Here is a 23,218-nt window from a genome sequence, read left to right on the forward strand (position 1 = left end):
ATGAGCACATTCTTGTTGCAACTGTCACAATTTTAAAAATTTAAAATCAGACTTAGGGAGGCTGGCAACGATTGAGGGCAGGAGAAGAAGGGGGTGACAGAGGATGAGATGGCTGGATGTCATTGCCGACTTGATGGACATGAGTTTGAGCAAGCTCCGGCAGTTGATGATGGACAGGGAGGCCTGGTGTGCTGCAGTCCATGGGGTTGCAAAGAGTTGGACATGATTGAGCGACTGAACTGAACTGAACGAGGGAGGCAGGTGAATGTTCTATGTTGGCAAACTGTTCTCACTGATAAATTTTCAAGTGTTGGCCTCTGCTATTATATGGCACACGGTATGCATATGAGAGTTTGTTAGAAAGGGCAAATGAACAGACATTTTTACACCCAGAAGGTACAAATGGGATTGATATTTCCTTTCTAGAAAGCAATTTGATAAGAAGCATCATAGCTATTAAAATGATCATAGCCTTTGACCTAGTAATTCTCTTACTAGTGATCAACTCTCAGGGAGCAGTCCAAATTAATACAAAGGTGTATACACAAAAATGTTTATCAGTTTTATTCATACTATCAAATTTTAAAAATCAAAAAACTCCATTTTAAAGAAATAGGTAAGAGAAATCTGGCATACCTATGAGATGAACTATTATGGGACCTTTACATTCTTACATAGGAAGGCAGAGTGCTACCATATCATTGTTCAGTCACTCAGCCATGTTGATGACTCTTTGCGACCCTGTGGACTGCAGCACACCAGGCCTCCCTGTCCTTCAGTATCTCCCGGAGCTTGCTCAAACTCATGTCCATTGAGTCGGTGATGCCATCCACCCATCTAGTCCTCTGTCATCCCCTTCTCCTCCTGCCCTCAATCTTTCCCAGCATCAGGGTCTTTTCCAGTGGGTCGACTCTTTGCATCAGGTGGCCAAAGTATTGGAGCTTATCATATCAGTCAGAAAAGCAAAATATAAAACTCTGTACATACCATATGATCTTAACCATTTAAGTATAAATGCATAGAAAAATACTGAAACGAGATATGTCAAAATGTTGCCTCTGAATGTTATATTTTTTAAGGTGATTTTTTTCCAATGTATTACATTTTTATATACTTCTCACCGTTTTAAAATGAATACAGATTATTAAGTCAGAAAGAATAAAAACTCTGAAAATATTTATTTAGACGGAGGAATTTCAAAAGCTAATTAGAACAGTGGCAAGTATAATACTATCTCAAGAATGGTTCTCTGTGAACTATTGAAATAGTGTTTTTCAGTTATTCCCTTAGTTACATCTTTGCCCCACTTCAGTCTGCTTTGCAAACTACAATTCAAATAAGTTTCCTAAATGATGTTTTGATACTTTCTTGTCCAAAAGTCTTTACAACCATCATCTATTAAATATACCCAAATTATCTGGCATCTAAGACCTGACTCATTATTTCCGTCTAGATGCTTATTATATCCCATTGATATGACCTGTTGTGTGTTTGTAAATGTGTACATTCTTCTAAGAAACATGTTGTCTGATGAGGGAGTCAGAAAGGAAACAAATTAGAGACATGATCATTATCTATGAGGATTTTGTGGCAGTAGTTGCAGACAGGGAGACATGATGGGTAACTGAGTTAAAATACCAGCCATAGGAAGAAAAGCAAGAGGACCAGAAAGTAAAATCACCTGCCTCTGAATATGGACAAGGTCTTAATGGAGACTCAAAGGAAATGTTTCCTAACATGAGGAGGGAAATCTGCCAAGGCTTCCTGGTAGAAGTCATATTTATATTGAATTTTCATGTTTCAGTAAGTGCTAGGTCAGTGAAGTGGGGTGGGAAAGGGGTGTGTTCCCAAGTAAAGGAACCAACGTGTGTGAAAGCCACAGAGGCAAGAAAGAACATGGCAAGGTAGCACTCGACTGATTTGACTACAATGTAGAGTACATGTGTGGAATTGCAAGACCGTAAAGTCAGTGAAGGCCCTGAGGGCCCTTGTATGCTGTGCACATGAGGCAGAACCAGGGGACGGACGGACAGGCAGGCAGCTTGTCAGCTTCAAGGGAATTCAGGTTTTGTTCAGAATAAACACAGGCATTAAAACTGCAGGCCTTGCTGAGGAGATGTGTGCTAGGAAACTGGCTCTTTGATGGTGATAAGAAAACTAGTTTGTAGAGTTGGTCAACTTTCATGGTGTAAGGACTCCCACCATAGCTGATTTTAGGCTGCTGCTGCTGCTGCTAAGTCGCTTCAGTCGTGTCTGACTCTGTGCGACCCCATAGACGGCAGCCCACCAGGCTCCCCCGTCCCTGGGATTCTCCAGGCAGGAACACTGGAGTGGGTTGCCATTTCCTTCTCCAATGCATGAAAGTGAAAAATGACAGTGAAGTCGCTCAGTCGTGTCCGACTCTTCGCGACCCCATGGACTGCAGCCTACCAGGCTCTTCCATCCTTGGGATTTTCCAGGCACGAGTACTGGAGTGGGGTACCATTGCCTTCTCCGGATTTTAGGCTACCAATGATTTAACAACCAGCTCACTAGATTCCTGAATATTTAGCAATACTTTCTCACAAACAAGTATGACCCACCTCCAGAGCACTGCTATTTGGAGGAGTTATGTTCTGAAGAGCATTTTGAGGAGATATACCTGTATGTGACAGGCAGCTTTTGTCTACCGAAGGGTTTTAAGTAGAATCATCACAGGGTCACAGTTGCATTTTTGAAAGGTTCCTGCCCTGCAGTTGTGTAAACAGTCTAGAGGAGGCTGAGAATGCATGCGGTTGTGTGGACACCACTGCATAACCAGGAGTGAGAGATTACAGTAACTGAGCCAAGACAGAGCAGAAGTCAGAGACTGGTATAAATACCTAACAGACTGATCTTCCTGTGAATGACAGCTATAAATTCTGAGCAAAACACAAAACATCTACCTCTAGAGATGAACAGAGGCAGACAGATTTTGGAGGGGAATGGGATCTTTGAGCCAGTAAACTGCACAGTGATTCACCCATTTGTTGTGGCTTTGGTTTGAGGTCAACTACAGTTGTAGCCGTGTGAGGGGGGCCCAGTGTCTTTCTGGCACAAGGTACCAGGTGAAAGAACTCAGGCAGCCAAGGTCACTAGAGGGTGAAGAGAAAATCTTGGAAAGGGAAATCCAGAGAACAGGGAAATATGTTTAAATGTGGCCCACCTAACTGCTTCCTGCTGAAGCACACATGCATGGGCCAGACTGAAAGCAGATTGTATGCAGCCTTAAAGAACTGAATTAGTCTGCACTGCCACTCACCCAGGTTTAAGAGTTTTTATGCTGTGCCAAGTCGCATCAGTCATATCCAATTCTGTGCAGCCCTGTGGACTGCAGCATGCCAGGCTCCTCTGTCGATGGGATTCTCCAGGCGAGAATACTGGAGTGGATTGTCATGCCCTCCTCCAGGGGATCTTCCCGACACAGGAATCAAACCTGTGTGTGTACGTCTAACCTGTGTTAAACAGGCAGGCGGGTTCTTTACCACTACTTTGAGTCCAAACTGGTTAATTACCTATTGGAAATATTAACACTCTGGAAGAATTATGAGAGAATTCAGTCTTCACCACAGAGCATTTATAGTGTCCACACTATGACCCAAAATTACTTGACAGGTCTCAAAAAATCTAAAAAAAAAAAAAAAGAATTACTCAATTTCAAGGGAGAGATGATTAACAGATGCCAATGTCAAGATGACCCAGAGGTTAAAATTATGATGCATATACTTTAAAGCCACTGTGGCAACAGAAAAGGGATTTTACAGGTATAATTAATTCCTAAATTAGTTTGATTTTTAACATTCTTTAACTATTTAATTGAAGTAAATAGTTGATTTACAATATATGTTTCAGGCATACAACATAGTGATTCAAAATTTTTATAGATTAGACTTCATTTTAAGTTATTACAAAATATTGAATTGACTATATTTCCTATGCTATACAATATATCCTTGTTGCTTATTTATTTTTTACACAGTAGTTTGTACTTCCTAGCCCCCTACTCCTATCGAGTCCTTTCCCCCTTCCCTTTACCCACTGGTGATCACTAGTTCTCTATATCCGTTAGTTGTCTTTTAGTTAATCAAAACAGGGCGATTCTAGATGGCCTGATTTAATCAGATAAAAGCCCTAAAAGAGGAACTGGACCCTTTTGTCAGGAGAGAGAGATAGATAACATACATTCCTGCTGGCCTGAAAGAAGCAAATTACCATGTTATAGCTGCCTATGAAGAGGGCCATGGGGCAGGGAGGTGTGAGAAGCCACGGAGATGTACAGATGGCTGCCAGTGCTAGTCATTAAGTCAGAACCCTCCTCACATGCCTCCTCATAGACAGGCATGCATGCGTGCTAAGTCACTTCAGTCATGTCTGATTCTATGCGACCGTATGGACCGTAGCCTGCCAGGGTCCTCTGTGCATGGGATTCTCCAGGCAAGAATACTGGAGTAGGTTGCCATGCCCTCCTCCAGGGGAATCTTCTGACCCAGGGATCAAACTTAGGTCTCTTACATCTCCTGCATTAGCAGGCGGATTCTTTACCCTTAGCGCCACCTAGGAAGCCCCCTCATATAGGCACCAGGGAATAAATTCTGCTACCCAAGTGATCTTGAAAGAGGATTCTTCCCAAGTCAAGCCTCTAGATAAGAATGCAGCCCTTGTTGTGTGGCAGAAACCAACACGACATTGTAAAGCAATTATCCTCCAATTAAAAACAAAAACAAAAAAAAAGAATTCAGCCCAGCTGACACCTCAGTTGAAGATGGATCAGTAGAAATCCATCCAATCAAAAGGTCTAATATATGAATAACTGTAATCAAAGAATGACAGGAGAGAGAATAGGGCTCCCCCCACCATTAAGAAATAATCTCAGAAAATGTCCCAGACTTTGTGAAAGACAGAAATTTACAGACCCGGGAAACTCAGAGAACTCCAAACAGGCATTTGAAAGAAATCCACACCCAGACACTAATACTTCCAAGTTCTTCTGGTTTTTGCCCACTTCTTGCTCCAAAGCACCCACACACACACATCGTAGGCTTCTGTTATAGTCGCACCCACGTACACATACCATACCCTGTATTATTACAGACTGCTGTTTAACAGCTAGCCCACAACTTAAGTAAACAAAACATTATTTCTCAGTTTCATTAGCCAAAAATTTCAGGAGTAGTTTACCTGGGTGATTCTAGCTCAGATTCTCTGACAAGTCAAGATTCGTGTAGTCAAGGCATTAGCTGGAACCCCAGTCATCACAAGTCCCTGCAGTTCTGTTCATTTTGTTTGAATCTTCTTTTTCCGCCCACCTCTCTTCTTCAGATTGCCCTAAGGAGATTTGAGTGAAGCAATAACTGAAGAGACCACTGTATGGGCAATGGGGAGTTCATTGATAGCCCAAGGAAAGAGTTTTCTGTGGCTAGATAGTAATAGAAATCAGATTGAGTGGGTTGAAAAATGAAAGGGAGGTGAGGAAGTGGGGAAAATGAGCATGATTTTTTAAAAAAAAATCCTGATTGGGTGTTAGCTCAAGAAAGCTGAAGGGTCAGGTGAGGGTTTTTGACTGTGTGGATCACAATAAACTATGGAAAATTCTGAAAGAGATGGGAATACCAGACCACCTGACCTGCCTCTTGAGAAACCTGTATGCAGGTCAGGAAGCAACAGTTAGAACTGGACATGGAACAACAGACTGGTTCCAAAAAGAAAAGGAGTACATTAAGGCTGTATGTTGTCGCCCTACTTATTTAACTTCTATGCAGAGTACATCATGAGAAACGCTGGGCTGGATGAAGCACAAGCTGGAATCAAGATTGCCTGGAGAAATATCAATAACCTCCAATATGCAGATGACACCACCCTTATGGCAGAAAGTGAAGAGAAACTAAAAAGCCTCTTGAGGAAAGTGAAAGTAGAGAGTGAAAAAGTTGGCTTAAAGCTCAACATTCAGAAAGCTAAGATCATGGCATCTGGTCCCATCACTTCATGGGAAATAGATGGGGAAACAGTGGAAACAGTGGCTGACTTTATTTTTGGGGGCTCCAAAATCACTGCAGATGGTGACTGCAGCCAGGAAATTAAAAGATGCTTACTCCTTGGAAGAAAAGTTATGACCAACCTAGATAGCATATTCAAAAGCAGAGACATTACTTTGCCAACAAAGGTCCATCTAGTCAAGGCTGTGGTTTTTCCAGTAGTCATGTATGGATGTGAGAGTTGAACTGTGAAGAAAGCTGAGCCCCAAAGAATTGATGCTTTTGAACTGTGGTGTTGGAGAAGACTCTTGAGAGTCCCCTGGACTGCAAGGAGATCCAACCAGTCCATCATAAAGGAGATCAGTCGTGAATGTTCATTGGAAGGACTGATGCTGAAGCTGAAACTCCAATACTTTGGCCACCTGATGCAAAGAGCTGACTCACTTGAAAAGATCATGATTCTGGGGAAGATTGAGGGCAGAAGGAGAAGGGGACAACAGAGGATGAGATGGTTGGATGGCATCACCGACTCAATGGACATGTGTTTGGGTGGACTCTGGGAGTTGGTGATGGACAGGGAGGCCTGGTGTGCTGTGGTTCATGGTTCATGTCACACAGAGTCGGACGTGACTGAACTGAACTGAATTAGGCATGTTCATATGTGAAAAGGAGTAAATAGCAGATAGGTTGATGATGCAGAAGACAGGAAGAGTGATTAACTGCATAAGGTCCCAGAAGAAGAGAAGAAGAATGCATCCAGATTACAGGTAGAAGAATGGACCCAGGGTGGAATTATCCCAGTTATCCACTGCTATTTACAAACCACCACAAAACTTCTATTTTAAAGTTTTATTAGCTCATAAGTGTGTTGGTCAGAAATCTAGGTGCACTTAGTTAAGAGGGTCTTCTCCTAGTCTCAGCTGGGCTCACTCATAAGGCTGCAGTCACCTGGTCGGCCAGCTGCGGCTGAGTGGTCCATAATGGCCCTGCCCACACATTTGGTACTTGGCAGACCACTGGCCAGGGTTCTCTTCCATGTGATCCTTCCAAAAGTCTCACCTAGACAGGAGAACAAGAGCAAAGACTGCAAAACCTATTGAGCCTAAGCTCAGAACCCTCATAGAATCTGCTGCCCACATTCTGCTAGGTGGAGCAAGTCACAAGGTGAGGCCAGATCCAGAGGATAAGAAGCAAGATCGTAACCTCTTGATGTGAGCTGCTGAGAGAATTGGGGACCATTTTTAACTTAGCACAAAAGCCTCCTCCTGCTTTGAGACAGGAGAGAGAACTGAGGTTGACTATAAATGTTGAGGTGGTTGTAGTGGGTATTTGCTTAAAGTGAAAAGAGGGAAGGAAAGTGGGAGGCTTTTTAAAACATGATTTTCCACAATATCTAATCCTGTATCCGGCTCAAAATTGGCCTTTGATAAGTGTACACTGAGTAAAAATGTTCAGATTTCTCATAACATCTGACATTTCTCAAGAATATAGATTTAAAAGCTTATTTTAACAATATGACCACTGTAGACAGTATGGGTCATATTGGATGCTTTTCTTTGTGTTGTACAGGCACACAAAAAGAGGTCCTCTGAGCTTAAAATACATGCTTTTGTATGCTGTCTGTGTAACTGGACTCGTAATCAAGAGTAGCCGCTTGTCTCTGCCACCTCTGCCCCCTTGGCCTCCCAGTGGCCTCTGATGGGAACTGTTATGAAACAGGGAGATGCTGCAGGAGAGGACTAGCAGTATACTTCAAAGGAGACCAGCTTTCAGGTCCACGTGCACGTCCAACTCTGCCTGCTTTTGTTTAACTCTGAAAAAATTGTATTATTTATCATAAGCTGAAAGTATGTTGTACAGTTACAAAATAGTATTGATTTAAAGTAGACGTTATTTCAAGTTAAATTTGCCTTATATTTTCTCTTTCTCTAATCATGGAAATAGATTCCCGGAAACTACATTATCGCCCTTACTGTTGCGTAGCACACAGCTGTCCACAACGAGCAGTTCTGTTTGGGGTGGAAGGACTGTGTGCCTTTGCTCCCCAGTGGCAGTAACAAGCTTCTTTTTATTGTTGCTGACATTAAGATAGCTAAAATCAACAGTGAGGTAAACAGTTCTTGGGACCATCTGGCAAGGATTTTGATCCAAAATATTCTGTAAACACTAACTCCATTTGAGTACCCGGGACCTACTGTCCAGTCACCATCAACTGCTTTTTTATTTTAGTTCTAAGCAGTCATTGAAACAGCAAAATAGTAAGACTTGTAGACTCTGTCTCTTCACCTTTCTCTCGTCAAATATTTTCCGTTTCCTGAGAGGTTCCAAGAAACTTATGTCCTCTGAGGAAGGTTATAGGGCCTTGTTGAAGTCACGGGTAAATGGGACCCTGGCAGTTTTGGTCATTAAATATCTAGTGGATAGAGGTGTTTGGAATTTCTTCGTTTTCTGTTGGTAAATACATTTACTCTATTTAAATGAGAGGAAGAAGTTTGGGGTCTTTTTTTTTTTTCCTGTATATTTCAAAATCACTATGTAAAAATGGTTTGCAGTGTGACGTTGTTAAGACTTGTAAAGTCTTCCACAAGAAAGTAGCAAAGATAGTTTGTGATAAGACACTTTATCCAGTCCCAGGACTGATTTCTAGAGTTTTCTACAAGCCTGCACAAAAGGGCACAACTGGGGATTATTTCAACTGTGGAGCACCCAGAGGAGTGACTGCTGGTGCTGCTAATGGTCTCACCATCCCTTCTCTGGCAATAAATTTTCGATATTGAAATATAGCTTTGGAGAAAAATGTACTGAGGATCCCTTAAGCTTTTTACGAGACACTCAAAGGCTTTTCACAAGCTAGTGCTCTGCAAATGTGAATTCTTGATGTCTAAACATAAAGGTCCTTGACTGAACTAATTTTAAATGTGAATTTTAATACAGAGTGCTTGGAGAAAGGGAATGCAGCTGGACCATTAAAGCATGGTATTTTGCCATTTGTAAGTAATGGGAAATACTGATTAAGAATGTTATAAAGATTTCAGCATTCAGAATGTGATTGCGGTTAATCATAACCTATTACCACAAGCCTGTGTAACAAAAGCATTAACTCTGTTAAAGACAATGGCATACCTATTATACTGTGGCACTTTTTAATTATTTCCATGCTGAGCAGGATATTGAAGAGCTTATTATCTAAAGGTCAGAATAATGCCCAAGACATGGCCAAGCCCAATGAGTGTCAGATGCATGGAATGTTGGATGACTTCATAGTTATGAAATTATTTCATTTCTCATGATAATTCCTGACTTGCCAAGTTAGTGAATTTTAAGAACTCTGAGAGCAGATTTTAAGATAAATGTGAAATAATCCATACTTTTGGAGTCAGGGACTTCCCTTCAGGCATTAGTTCATATTTGACTTGCTTGACTTACACTTGGGGATAAAATGAGTTAGGACAAGGTCTTAGATACCACATTCCCTTACTGGGAAAGAAAACCAACTTGCACAACTTTGGCTGGCTCATGTTTCTTGTTATACAGGCACTAAGAAGCAGCGGTTGCCATGAAATACTTTATTTAACCTTTACAAAAATGTTTTCTTAGTATGGCAAGGCAGTTTAGCTAAATGAAAATAAATAACTGTAAAACTTTTGGATGTCTTTTATATCCCATCTTTTGACTTCTTTTTTTCTAATTAAAAATTAGGCATACCAATTTTAATTGTCTAAATGGCCATGATCACTGAAAATAAGTTACAGATTGCATAGAACTACCTGATCTTTTCTTAGGACACATGTTGTCATGTCTTCTATTTTACATTCAACTAAATTTTGCTAAATGATGAATGAACATTTTAAAAGAAAATTTAAAAGAACAATTTTATTCAAACTTTTGTTAGATTTCCTCCATGGTTTATATTTGTATTTAGTCAAAATTGATTTTCAAGCAAACAAGAACTGACAATCTGGCTCACAAGCTCAGAACATTTATCCAAGTCTGAATGACTATCAAACAGTGTCTCCAGTTTACCTTATTGGCTTCTGTTTCTCGGCTTACCTTAAGTATTCTTTATTGTTTCGATCCAGCTTACCCTTATCCCTTCCACTGAGGAGCTAGGTTCAACCATGAGCATGACAGCCATTCACTATCATTCTGTCAAGTGTGTCTACCCAGCACCAAAATCTTCTGACTGTTAGTGTCACTCAGTTAAGCAAGTATTGTTTGTATTTATTTTATTTAATTTTTTAAGTGTAAATTATTTCATATTTTATAGACAGACCACCCTTTTCTGTATAGACACACAAGCATACATGTAAAATTTGTCTGAATTTTCACTTTGCAGCCCCTTATGGTAGCATTAAGGATGAACAGCCTCAAAGACTATCACACAGTTCTAGACTTAAGGCAGCTATTAGTATCACAGCTCCTGTTTTTTCAGTTGTATGTCATTTAAATATAGGGAAGCCCATGCGCTTTAGAAACATGAAAACAACAGATATGTGTAATGTTGAAACGACCTTTTTAAAACAAGCCTATATATCATTTCATGCTTTTTTTTTTAACTGTGTACGCTTATATCTGATTTCACGATTAATAGGTTCCCCAAAAGTTTACATAGCATTGTATTTTAACTAATGAGAAAATTTGCTCCTTAAATATTTTTGAAAAAAAAAATTTGTGAAGTGAATTATTTTTCTCTAATTTAGATAATTTCTATTTAGGTAGCTTTTTAGCAAGCAATACTCATTAAGCATCATAGTTTTGTAGATAATATATGAAAGTACCACTACTCTTCACCTGACTTTTTCTTTTTTTTTTAATTTATTTTTCTCTCTAGTATGTAAATGTCAGTCATATGCTTTTTCCTTTGCTTTGCAGTATCTTTTCAAAGGTCTCATGGCTTATTTTTATGTCCTCTTGCTATTTATTAATGACTATATCATATTATGGATTGCCCTTTGTTATACTATATTATTTGTGGAATGGTGATTTTTATTCTCCGGCTTCAAGGGCAGATAATAAAGTCAACTCCTTTTCTACTTCCCATTTTCCAGCTGGCATTTCCTAATATTCTCAACTATACACAGATGAAAGTTTCTACATCCTCCCATGCTTCTTTGTTATTGTGAATTGTCAAAAATCATGCAAAGCTACAGTTTGCTTCATTCACGCAACTGTTTTTTTGTTTATTTTTTCCTGATTTTCCTTCATCAGTGTTTGCCTTGTGATAACCATTCATAAAAATAAACACTGGGGTGCTGCTAGAATCTGTTGTTGCCTGGTAGCTACTATTTCTGAATATATATAGAAAGACCAGCCACATAGTGAATAGCATAATTTCAAACAGCCAAATGACTATCAGTTACTATGTTTCAGTACCTTTAATGCTTCACTCTCTGGTGTTCATTGATGACTGGTGCTCTGAAAATAAGTGGCAATTCCTGATGTAAGAGTTCATTGCCTCTTCAGCCTCCCTTTCTGTACCATCCTCTCTTAGGCAGGTCCTCTCCCTAACTCTCACCTCTCTTCATCCCCAAGAATCTGCACACATGGCTGCTTTGAGAGCAAGATCTGACCTGAAACAATGACTTTTGTTCCAGTTTGACTCTTTCCTTTCCAGGATCAAAATCCCATGGGTTATGGGATCTATCTGGGTTATGGTCAATTAGAAGCTATTAGAAGAATCTAAGCCAATGAGTCCATAATATAAAGTTAATTTTCCACATTATATTGACAGTAAGTTGTTTGCACAAAGATTTAAAGCTGTCAGTTAGTTCCGTTCAGTTCAGTCGCTCAGTCGTGTCCGACTCTTTGCAACCCCATGAATCGAAGCACGCCAGGCCTCCCTGTCCATCACCAACTCCCGGAGTTCACTCAAACTCATGTCCATTGAGTCAGTGATGCCATGCAGCCATCTCATCCTCTGTTGTCCCCTTCTCCTCCTGCCCCCAATCCCTCCCACCATCAGAGTCTTTTCCAATGAGGCAACTCTTCGCGTGAGGTGGCCAAAGTATTGGAGTTTCAGCTTTAGCATCAGTCCTTCCAATGAACACCCAGGATTGGTCTCCTTTAGGATGGACTGGTTGGATCTCCTTGCAGTCCAAGGGACTCTCAAGAGTCTTCTCCAGCACCACAGCTCAAAAGCATCACTTCTTTGGCGCTCAACTTTCTTCACAGTCCAACTCTCACATCCATACCTGACCACTGGAAAAACCATAGCCTTGACTAGACAGACCTTTGTTGGCAAAGTAATGTCTCTGCTTTTGAATATACTATCTAGGTTGGTCATAACTTTTCTTCCAAGGAGTAAGCGTCTTTTAATTTCATGGCTGCAGTTACCATCTGCAGTGATTTTGGAGCCCCCAAAAATAAAGTCTGACACTGTTTCTACTGTTTCCCCATCTGTTTCCCATGAAGTGATGGGACCAGATGCCATGATCTTCTTTTTCTGAATGTTGAGCTTTAAGCCAACTTTTTCACTGTCCTTTTTTACTTTCCTCAAGAGGCTTTTTAGTTCCTCTTCACTTTCTGCCATAAGGGTGGTGTCATCTGCATATCTGAGGTTATTGATATTTCTCCCAGGAATCTTGATTCCAGCTGGTGCTTCTTCCAGCCCAGCGTTTCTCATGATATACTCTGCATATAAGTTAAATTACAATATACAGGGTGACAATATACAGCCTTGACATACTCCGTTTCCTATTTGGAACCAGCCTGTTGTTCCATGTCCAGTTCTAACTGTTGCTTCCTGACCTGCATATAGGTTTCTCAAGAGGCAGGTCAGGTGGTCTGGTATTCCCATCTCTTTCAGAATTTTCCACAGTTTATTGTGATCCACACAGTCAAAGGCTTTGGCATAGTCAGTAAAGCAGAAATAGATGTTTTTCTGGAACTCTCTTGCTTTTTCCATGATCCAGCGGATGTTGGCAATTTGATCTCTGGTTCCTCTGCCTTTTCTAAAACCAGCTTGAACCAGGAACTTCATGGTTCACGTATTGCTGAAGCCTGGCTTGGAGAATTTTGAGCATTACTTTACTAGCGTGTGAGATGAGTGCAATTGTGCGGTAGTTTGAGCATTCTTTGGCATTGCCTTTCTTTGGGATTAGAATGAAAACTGACCTTTTCCAGTCCTGTGGCCATTGCTGAATTTTCCAAATTTGCTGGCATATTGAGTGCAGCACTTTGACAGCATCATCTTTCAGGATTTGAAGTAGCTCAACTGGAATGCCATCACCTCCACTAGCTTTGTTTGTAATGATCCTTCCTAAGGCCCACTTGTCCTCACATTCCAGGATGTCTGGCTCTAGATGAGTGATCACACCATCGTGATTATCTGGGTTGTGAAGCTCTTTTTTGTACAGTTCTTCTGTGTATTCTTGCCACCTCTTCTTAATATCTTCTGCTTCTGCTAGGTGCATACCGTTTCTGTCCTTTATTGAGCCCATCTTTGCATGAAATGTTCCCTTGGTATCTCTAATTTTCTTGAAGAGATCTCTAGTCTTTCCCATTCTGTTGTCTTTATTTCTTTGCATTGATCGCTGAGGGAAGCTTTCTTATCTCTTCTTGCTATTCTTTGGAACTCTGCATTCAGATGCTTGTATCTTTCCTTTTCTCCTTTACTTTTCACTTCTCTTCTTTTCACAGCTATTTGTAAGGTCTCCTCAGACAGCCATTTTGCTTTTTTGCATTTTTCATCGGGATGGTCTTGATCCCTGTCTCATGTACAATGTAATGAACCTCTGTCCATAGTTCATCAGGCATTCTATCAGATCTAGTCCCTTAAATCTATTTTCACTTCCACTGTATAATCATAAGGGATTTGATTTAGGTCATACCTGAATGGTCTAATGGTTTTCCCTACTTAAAGCTATTCAGTTCAGTTCAGTTCAGTTGCTCAGTCGTGTCTGACTCTTTGCGACCCCATGAATCACAGCACGCCAGGCCTCCCTGTCCATCACCATCTCCCGGAGTTCATTCAGACTCAAGTCAATCGAGTCCGTGATGCCATCCAGCCATCTCATCCTGGGTCGTCCCCTTCTCCTCCTGCCCCCAATCTCTCCCAGCATCAGTCTTTTCCTATGAGTCAACTCTTCGCATGAGGTGTCCAAAGTACTGGAGCTTCAGCTTTAGCATCATTCCTTCCAAAGAAATCCCAAGGTTGATCTCCTTCAGAATGGACTGGTTGGATCTCCTTGCAGTCCAAGGGACCCTCAAGAGTCTTCTCCAACACCACAGTTCAAACGCATCAATTCTTCGGCGCTCAGCTTTCTTCACAGTCCAACTCTCACATCCTTACATGACCACTGAAAAAACCATAGCCTTGACTAGATGGACCTTAGTTGGCAAAGTAATGTCTCTGCTTTTGAATATACTATCTAGGTTGGTCATAACTTTTCTTCCAAGGAGTAAGCGTCTTTTAATTTCATGGCTGCAGTCACCATCTGCAGTGATTTTGGAGCCCCCCAAAATAAAGTCTGACACTGTTTCCACTGTTTCCCCATCTATTTCCCATGAAGTGATGGGACCAGATGCCATGATCTTCTTTTTCTGAATGTTGAGCTTTAAGCCACCTTTTTCACTCTCCTCTTTCACTGTCATCAAGAGGCTTTTTAGTTTCTCTTCACTTTCTGCCATAAGAGTGGTGTCATCTGCATATCTGAGGTGATTGATATTTCTCCCGGCAATCTTGATTCCAGCTTGTGTTTCTTCCAGTCCAGCGTTTCTCATGATGTATTCTGCATAGAAGTTAAATAAGCAGGGTGACAATATACAGCCTTGACGTACTCCTTTTCCTATTTGGAGCCAGTCTATTGTTCCATGTCCAGTTCTAACTGTTGCTTCCTGACCTGCATACAGGTTTCTCAAGAGGCAGGTTAAGTGGTCTGGTATTCCCATCTCAAAAGCTATAGTTTGCTACTTTTATGACTTGTTTGTAATGGAATCAGTGTGGGTTTTTTAGACATGAATTTTATCCAGGAAAAACCAATCCAAGTTTGGCTGTCACCTGCTTTTGTTTATGAGAAATAACAAAAATATCTTTTATTCTATTCCAGAGTCTTTTTTCATGTTATTTCCTTGGATAAGTAAAATATATCAATCTCTGGTCACACGTTTTAACTTCTCCAAGCATAATAAGGCTTCCCAGGTGGCGCTAGTAGTAAAGAACACACATGCCAGTGCAAGAGACATGAGTCAAGAGTTTGATCCCTGGGTCGGGAAGGTCCCCTGGAGGAGGGTGTGGCAACCCACTCCTGTATTCTTGGCTGGAGAATCCCATGGACAGAGGAGCCTGATGGGCTGCAGTCCATGGGGTCACAAAGAGTCAGACACAACTGAAGCAACTTAGCACACACGCAAGCATAGTTCCTCTAGAGTCCTACAATGTTCTTCTTCCTCTCGTAAACTTTACACTATGCTGCTTCTTGTTGAACCTCTCCCACTACGCTGTGAGGGTTTCAGTGTGCATCTCATTCGTCTCTGTCTCCACCATGTGGGCTTCCCTGGTGGCTCAATGGGAAAGAAGCTGCCTGCCAATGCGGGAGACATGGGTTCAGCACCTGGGTCAGCAAGATTCCCTGGAGAAGGAAATGGCAAGTCCCTCCAGTACTCCTGCCTGGGAAATCCCATGGACAGAGGAGCCTAGCGGGCTACAGTCCATGGGGTCGCAAAACAGGCAGACACGACTTAGCGAGTAAACCACCACCACGTGTAGTACAGTTAGTTGACTTATGGTGAGCATTTAGTAGATGTGAATCCTGAAAATATTTGCTAAACTGGGGGGAAGAACGTTTTGCCTTAGGGGGAAAAAAACCCTCAAATAATTTCATTAAACTGCCCCAGGAATCATATGAGTAAGTAATACAGCAAGACAGACCTTGTGTGAAGAGCAGTGATGGAGGCCTCAGAAATGAACTGAGTCTCATGTCTTCCTTTCGGCAGAATGCCAGCAGAGCAAATGGGAAATCTGCGACACTGACCAGGACAGGTGGGGAGACTTCATGGAGGAAGCTGATTTTGAGTTTTTAAAATAGAAATGTCTAATTTCTTTTTACTTGAAGGCTCTGTATGCTTTCTGTTGAACTTTTTTGATTTTAATAACATTAATTTTTATCTGATTGCAAAGTAATACATATTTATAGTGTGAAATTTGGAAATTACATAAAAGCACACAAAATACACACATAAAAAGGAAAGTCACATCCCCAAGATAACCACTATTAACATTCTGGTATATTTTCTAGCCATTTTTCTCCCTTTAGGAATAGACATGTATACTTTTTGTTCATTTTACAAAAATGGAGTATATATTGCACATATCTTTTTGTAATGCGATTTTTTCTGGTTAATCTTTGGCTAAGTATAACTGTTCATGTTTTTTTCATGCTGTGATTTTTTTTTTCAATAGTCAGAGGATTCTATAGTATAAGTATGATTAAGAAAAGAGATTCTTAGTAAGCACACTTCAGTTCAAATCTTACACCTTGCCCTCTTGAGCACTGTGGCCTCTCTGTAGCTCAGCTTGCTTTTTCATTCATAAAATAAAAGTATCTCCCACCTAAGATTATTTTAAGGAATAAATAAGAGCATATATAAAAAGCACTTAGCCCACTGCTTGATACGTGGAAGTGAAAGAAAAAGTGAGTGTTGGTCTCTCAGTCATCATTCTAGCTCTTTGCAACCCCATGGATTTGTAGCCCACCAGGCTTCTCTGTCCATGGAATTCTCCATGCAAGAATACTGGAGTGAGTCGCCATTCCCTTCTCTAGAGGCTCTTCTGACCCAGGGTTCGAACCCAGGTCTCCTGCATTGCAGGCAGATTCTTTACTGTTTGAGCCACCAGGAAAGCCCAAAGTATGTGTCTAATAACTGATAGCTATTATTGTTTTTCTATATTTTATTTGACTAATGTCCTAGTAATGCCATATTTTCATTATTAAAACAGTGCTGGAATAAACATACATCTAGGTAAATCTTTGCACATGTCTGTAATTATTCTATCAAGATAAATTCCTATTTAGAATTTATGAGTCCAGTGAGTATCTGAAGCTTAGATTTTTTTATAGAAAGATTACTCTCCAGGTACAATTTTCGTTCTAACCATTGTTTGAGTGTGCCAGGTTTCCCTTCTCCTGTAAAAGGTTGCTTTACGCAGTTGCACAGAATTTGTAGCTTTCATGTAATTCAAGCAGTCTTGAGAGAAAACCTGCATGTAAGCTCTCATCTTTTGTGTCATTGATACTTGCGTGATGACAGTGACCATTATATCACCCCCTGGAAGGTTGATTTGAAAATCTTTTTCTTTCTCCTCTTTCTTCCAAAATACACTGCATCAAAGAATCCAAGTTGTCCACTAGAAAATAATTCAAATTGCTTTATTTCTACCTTATCATTCATTTAAGTTGTACTCTATAAATATAAAAAGGAGATATAGAGTCTTAAGAGTTCTAATATTGACTCAGAGTGACACCAAGGATTGGCAACTACCTAGATATTTTCTAGCATTATTTCAGATACTCTGAACATCCTGAAATTCAACTGCCTTAAAAAAGCAATAACGAGCAACATATTTCATTTTGTTTTCATGTAAGTTTATTGATGTGCAATGTACTGTCAGTTCCACTTATGCATTCTAAACAAGCAATCTAGCTTTGATCTATTTAATTTGATCTGTAACTTTTTAGATGTTATTTTGGATAGACAAGAATTTGTTCATATTTAACTTAATTTTCATTTGTCATGCTTACCTGGTATATATCATTTAGGGTCTTCTTTATGCTTTAGTATCATGTTGCAGTGTCTGAATTACAGATTTTAGGGATTTCACTGATGTGTAACTTAATCTAGTATTGTTATCCACGTAAACCAAATCTATAAATCTATATTGAAAGGTCACTCAAAATAGAAATTGTTTCTGAATATTTTGATTCTCATTTTATGATATTTTATGCCCAAGTATCACCACTAAAATTTTTTGATATCTCCTTTAGGTTATTTTGGTTATTTTTCAAAAATCCTGATTTTTTATTCAGCAGATATTTTATTCAGTGCCTACTGTGCACTAGGCTCTTGGGATATAGATATGAGTTTAGAAGTTAAAAAAACAAATATGATGCTTAAGCTTTTATATATATTAATATATATTATATACTATATATTTACTACAAGCATATATTCAGTAGTTTCTTTCACTTGCATGTCACATAACTTTTTCAGAACTAAAATTTCTGTCGAGAATAAAATATATTGGAGAAATACGTTTACATTATTTAGATTTTCAGTTTCTTTTTGGAACATTGCATATTACTGTACAATAAATTAATATAAAGTATAAAAAATATGCAAATGACTCTGAAGACAAATTTTCCATTTCTGACTAGGTAGAAAGCATCTTGATAACAGTTTTTAAATGAACAGTGAAATAAAGTTCACAGAAAAGTATCTAGTACTTTCATTTATATTTCAGATATCATTTAAAGGTTTTTCTTAACAGCCCTCCTCTTTCTCTTCCTTGGTGTACCCTGTTATCCTAGATTTCATTTTGTTTTTCTTTCCTCTGTAATCTGTCGACTCAGGAATTCTCCCTTTGGATGTGACTATGGGTGGTCCTGAGAGCTGATCCCCAAGCCCCTGAACAGTAATTCAGTTTTAAGTTTTATTTTTTATTGAAAAAAATGAATGGAAAGTTCTATGCTCCCATTTGAGGTCTTCAGTGGAATTTGATCTTGCTGCCAGTGTGGCCCTGGAATAGGGCAGTCTGCTAGAAAAAAAATGTCAGTGTAGCCCCTTGAGGCCTTCCATTGAGTGTGGCTACTGTACAACCTGCCTTATACTTCATTTCATTTCCCACTGAAAAGTTCAAACAAGAGTGGTTCCTATTTGACTGTTTTTCCTCCCAATGGAAAAAATTAGACACTAGCTAAGTAGGCCACAGAGAGTGAAAAACCTGAATGGAAAAGAAAGATGGTAAAGGAAGTGAATCTGAAAGGGAAACTTAATGGAAACAAGGGGAAAGAAAATTTCCAAATTGTTAAGAGAATGTTAAAGACACCATGGGCTCTAGGCAGAATGGATAGTGATATTTTGTTAAGCCCGATCCTTCCTCTCTCCTGTTTCTGGCCCACATTGCTCTCATTCTGTTGCAGTTGTCCAGACCCCTCCACACTCTGCTCTCAACATTCTTTCAACACATCGCTCATCTGCACACAAGGCTAATTCCTGAATAAAGCACAAATTCCTTAGCTCAGCAAATCATCAGGGCTGGCCACCATCTAGATCTGCTTCTCAGACCTTATCCTCTCTCTTTTTTTGACATGTTGCTTCTTCTCCAACCAATAGAGACTATGAATTTTGCCCCAAGCAAACCTTCTGACTTCATCTCTCAGATTGTTCCCCTTGGCCAGTGACTGTCATCTTTACCAACTGAAGTCCTACCCAAACTCTCAGGCTCAAATGCTTTAGGAAGCTCTCATAATCACAGCAACCTGAACAAGCCCTCTCTCCTCCAGACTCCTGTATCAGTGTGTACCTCTCTTAATGCGTCTTGTGGGTTAGTTATAAAGTTGCCTTACTTTTCCTGTAAAATCTTAAGCTCCTTGTGGGATAAAGACTAAAGCTCTTTTTTATGTCCTCCATAGTCTTTCACATATTGCCTTCCTTATAGTATCTGACTAATAAAAATGTATTGGATCAATAATAGAAACAAGTCTCATTAGGATTAGGCAATTTAATACAAATTTCACATTTTTATGCCTGATTTTATAGTTTCTTTGCTATAGAAATAAAAATAGACATATGGGTATTTGTTATTAAATGGAGACTTCTCAGTACCTATAACAGTGAAATTTAGTGAATCAGTCCAACAAGTACAGGATTTTCCACCCTCATTTGATGTCCAGGGGTACCTGAGCACCCTGCCAGTGCCGTGGGAAGTACTGGGCACTGTACTGAAGTACTGCTGAAGTACTGGGGTACTAGGGCTGAAGTACTGCCAGGCCTCCTGAATTCCTTTCTGTAGATTTTTCTCTCTGAGGAATGTCATTCCTTCCCTATTAAATTATATATACATGTAGTTGCCAGTGGTATTTAAGTGTTTTCTAACTGCAGGCCAGACATTACAAATATTCTGTTGGTCATACAGGTGGGAAGAAATGTCATGTTTTTCTCCCACCTAACTTTTCTGTGTGCACTAACTCCAAACATATCTGAATTTTCATAATTCAAAGACAATATATGTGATATATGTGCCAACATTTTGAGAACAAATAGCTGCCAAGCAAAAACCCGACAGCATATTCCTTGGTGACATTCCGTCATTAAAAGCTGTGCACACAGAGTGAACAGCTACCTAAGATTGAGCTCATATGCAAATGTGAACACTCCTCAATTAAAATTATGCTGTGTACATTAAAACTTTCTTTAGAAGCTATGGAATTTTCAAGAAAAATACAGCTGAGCTTGACCTTAAGTACCTTGCCTCATTATTTTTTGTCATTTCCAGCTACTAGTCCCTCCAAAGAAAACAACTTTCTTTGTTTCTTTTAGTTTTGTGTGTACCCTGAGCTTTATTCCCAGTTGCTGCTACAAAAAACTGAAATGGTTCCAAACACCACTATTGTTTTTCTTTTTTTTCCCCCTGTAACTAATATTTAAACATCAAAGATACTCTGGTACTTTTATGTTGAAGACTGTATATAAAACCAAATTTTCCCTAAAGGTATTTTATTTGCTGTCCAGGATTTTTTTATTTTTTTATTCTTTTGCTGTTAGACTTCTTTTTTTAGAAATCATCTGACTGGTAGCCTTTTGATTTCACAAGATCACTGGCAGTTGTATGGAGGAAGAACTGAGTGGGGCCATATTAAAAGCAGGGAGATGAGTTACGAGATTTTTTTAAAGTATTTTAAGATATTTAAAAACAAAACAAAAAATCTCTGAATTTTCCACCAAACGTTACATTAAGATGAACAGTGACCTTGGGAAATTTTCAAGTTTAAGCACTTTATAAGGGTTCCTCTTAATGTTTAAACTAAAAAATAATGTTGCTAATCAAAAGACTTCATTATTATGGCAATTCTCATGAAGTCCTTAATGTATTTAAGAACCCATTGTGATAGCTCTTATGTAATATTTTCAAAGTTTTATTTATTCTGTTAATTGGAAAATGTTTCATGTGATTAACCTTTGGTTAGCTCTTTTAAACATTATGTATGATATGAAGGGAAATGTTGTTTGTATATTATCTAAACCTTCTTCCTAAAATGTCAGTGTTATTTCTGTATGGCATCATTGACTCAATGGACATAAGTGGGAGATAGTGAAGGACGGGGAAGCCTCCATGCTGCAGTCCATGAGGTCGCAAAGCGTTGGACACGACTTAGTGACTGAACAACAGGAACATTGTTTATTTTCATTTAAACATGTATCCTAAAGAACAGTCATTGTTGTTTTGGAATACTTTTTCAGTTAGTGGACTTAAGTTTGGAATACTTAATTGCAGTTAATAGGTAGCAGTAGAAATAGAAAGTATTTGATGTCCATGAAAGAAATCTAAGTATTACTAAAAGTGGCAGTACTATGTGGATAAACGTGAATGTGGATCAGGGACTCAACTGGTAAAAATTACAATAAATACATACTAAGAAAAGGAATAGAACAGGCATTCAAAATGTTAAAGGTATTTCTAATATGATATATGTGATCTCATAAGGAGAATGAATATATTAAATGAATTGCATTCTCAAATTGCTATTTTGTTCTTTATCAAAAGGAAAAATAAAGAATGGCAATTTAGGGTCAAAAATAATGCTACAAACCAAATTTAGCTTTAATTACTGTCTAGCCAGAGGAAGGAATAAACTATCAGCCAAGACCATGATTCTTTGATCTCACGTTTCAGCCTTCTTGTCCTCCAGATGAATGAAACAGTCTTTCCTCAAATGTTCAACAGGCCCTTTTACCATTTGATAGGACAATTATTTTTAAGGTTTAAAATGTGATCTGGAAAACCGCATTGACTCTATGTGGCATATTTGCTATTCTTAGCCTGGTTGAATAAGCTGGAAGTGGATGAATAATGCAGGTTAGAAAGAAAACAGATGCTAAGTATTACAAATAGGAAGGTTTTCCAGCAATGAGACTTTCATTTTAGGACTAGATTTTTGTTGGCACTTTTGGCATTATGACGATTATTGTTTCTCTCTCCAGCTGTTACACATCTGTATTGAAGGTTGGGGCAATTGGCGTTGGTCAGAGCCCTTCAGTGTGGACCATGCGGGGACATTTATTAGAACTATTCAGTACAAGGGTCGAACTGCTTCACTCATCATCAAGGCTCAGCAAGTCAGCGGCGTGCAAAAACAGGTAAGTTCTTGTGTGTCCATGGCCCAGACGACTCTGAATCATTGGATGTTATAATGGAATGGAAACTTAATGAGATGCAAATAATAATCGTAAAAAAAATCGCAGAGCTCTCCTAGCTGTGCCTGCTCCAGCCATGCGCATGCACACTCACTAAGTGTTTGTTGTTGATCCTGATGATGCTGATGGCTTCGTACCCTTGTCCCGGGTCTTTTACAAGAGCTGCTAACGAGCAGTAAAATTTACTGATTTTCATTTCACCTCTTCTCCCTGTCACCACCTACCTTCTGGTGGAGGTGCTAATGAGCTGTGAAATGGCCAAAGGGTCTTTATTGAGAAGGAAAAGAAGCCAAGGATGGTGGGGACCCTGGATAATCCAGCAGTGGATAACCAAGAGTTGATTCTCAGGCATGCAAGAGTAACCTGCAAGAAAGTGTCAAGGTTCTTTCCCATGGCAGAATGGGCCTGAGTCTCCAGCAAGCGTTCTTTTCCTAGGAGTTAATATTAACTGCAGTAAAAATTCACTGCAGTCTAACTCTTGGCTTATAAAACCTCAGCTCTCAGCACATATTTTTACGTATTTTATAAAACTTCCTTTTGGCTGTTTTTGAAGTTCTAAGACTGCAAAGGGGGAAAAGAAAGTATCTGACACTTTTTTGTGTTCTTAAGATGTGAAAATGTGGTTTTTAAAAGATGTTTTTCAAGCATGGAGCACATGACAAGAGTAGAAAGAAAAAAAGGAAGTATTAAAATCTGAAAACTGGCTTCACTGCACACATAATAATTGGATTTGTCATAAGAGTTTTAACATATACATCTGCATCTGGATTGTAACAATCTTTCCAAAGCTTATGAGAACTGAAGACGTGATAGACACA

At 39.4% G+C, this 23,218-nt stretch overlaps 1 protein-coding gene across 6 annotated transcripts in view; it reads left to right on the forward strand.

Annotated features, from left to right (window-relative positions):
• VPS13B (vacuolar protein sorting 13 homolog B) overlaps positions 1–23,218 on the forward strand; it is a 786,697-nt gene that overhangs the window by 696,632 nt on the left and 66,847 nt on the right. For all 6 annotated transcript variants that reach the window (XM_018058289.1, XM_018058286.1, XM_018058288.1 and 3 more), the window contains one exon: positions 22,188–22,343. In XM_018058289.1, coding sequence (XP_017913778.1) covers positions 22,188–22,343 — 156 coding nt within the window. The remainder of the gene's footprint in view (positions 1–22,187; positions 22,344–23,218) is intronic.

This window comes from Capra hircus, chromosome 14, assembly GCF_001704415.2.
Source record: "Capra hircus breed San Clemente chromosome 14, ASM170441v1, whole genome shotgun sequence".
NCBI lineage: Eukaryota > Metazoa > Chordata > Mammalia > Artiodactyla > Bovidae > Capra > Capra hircus.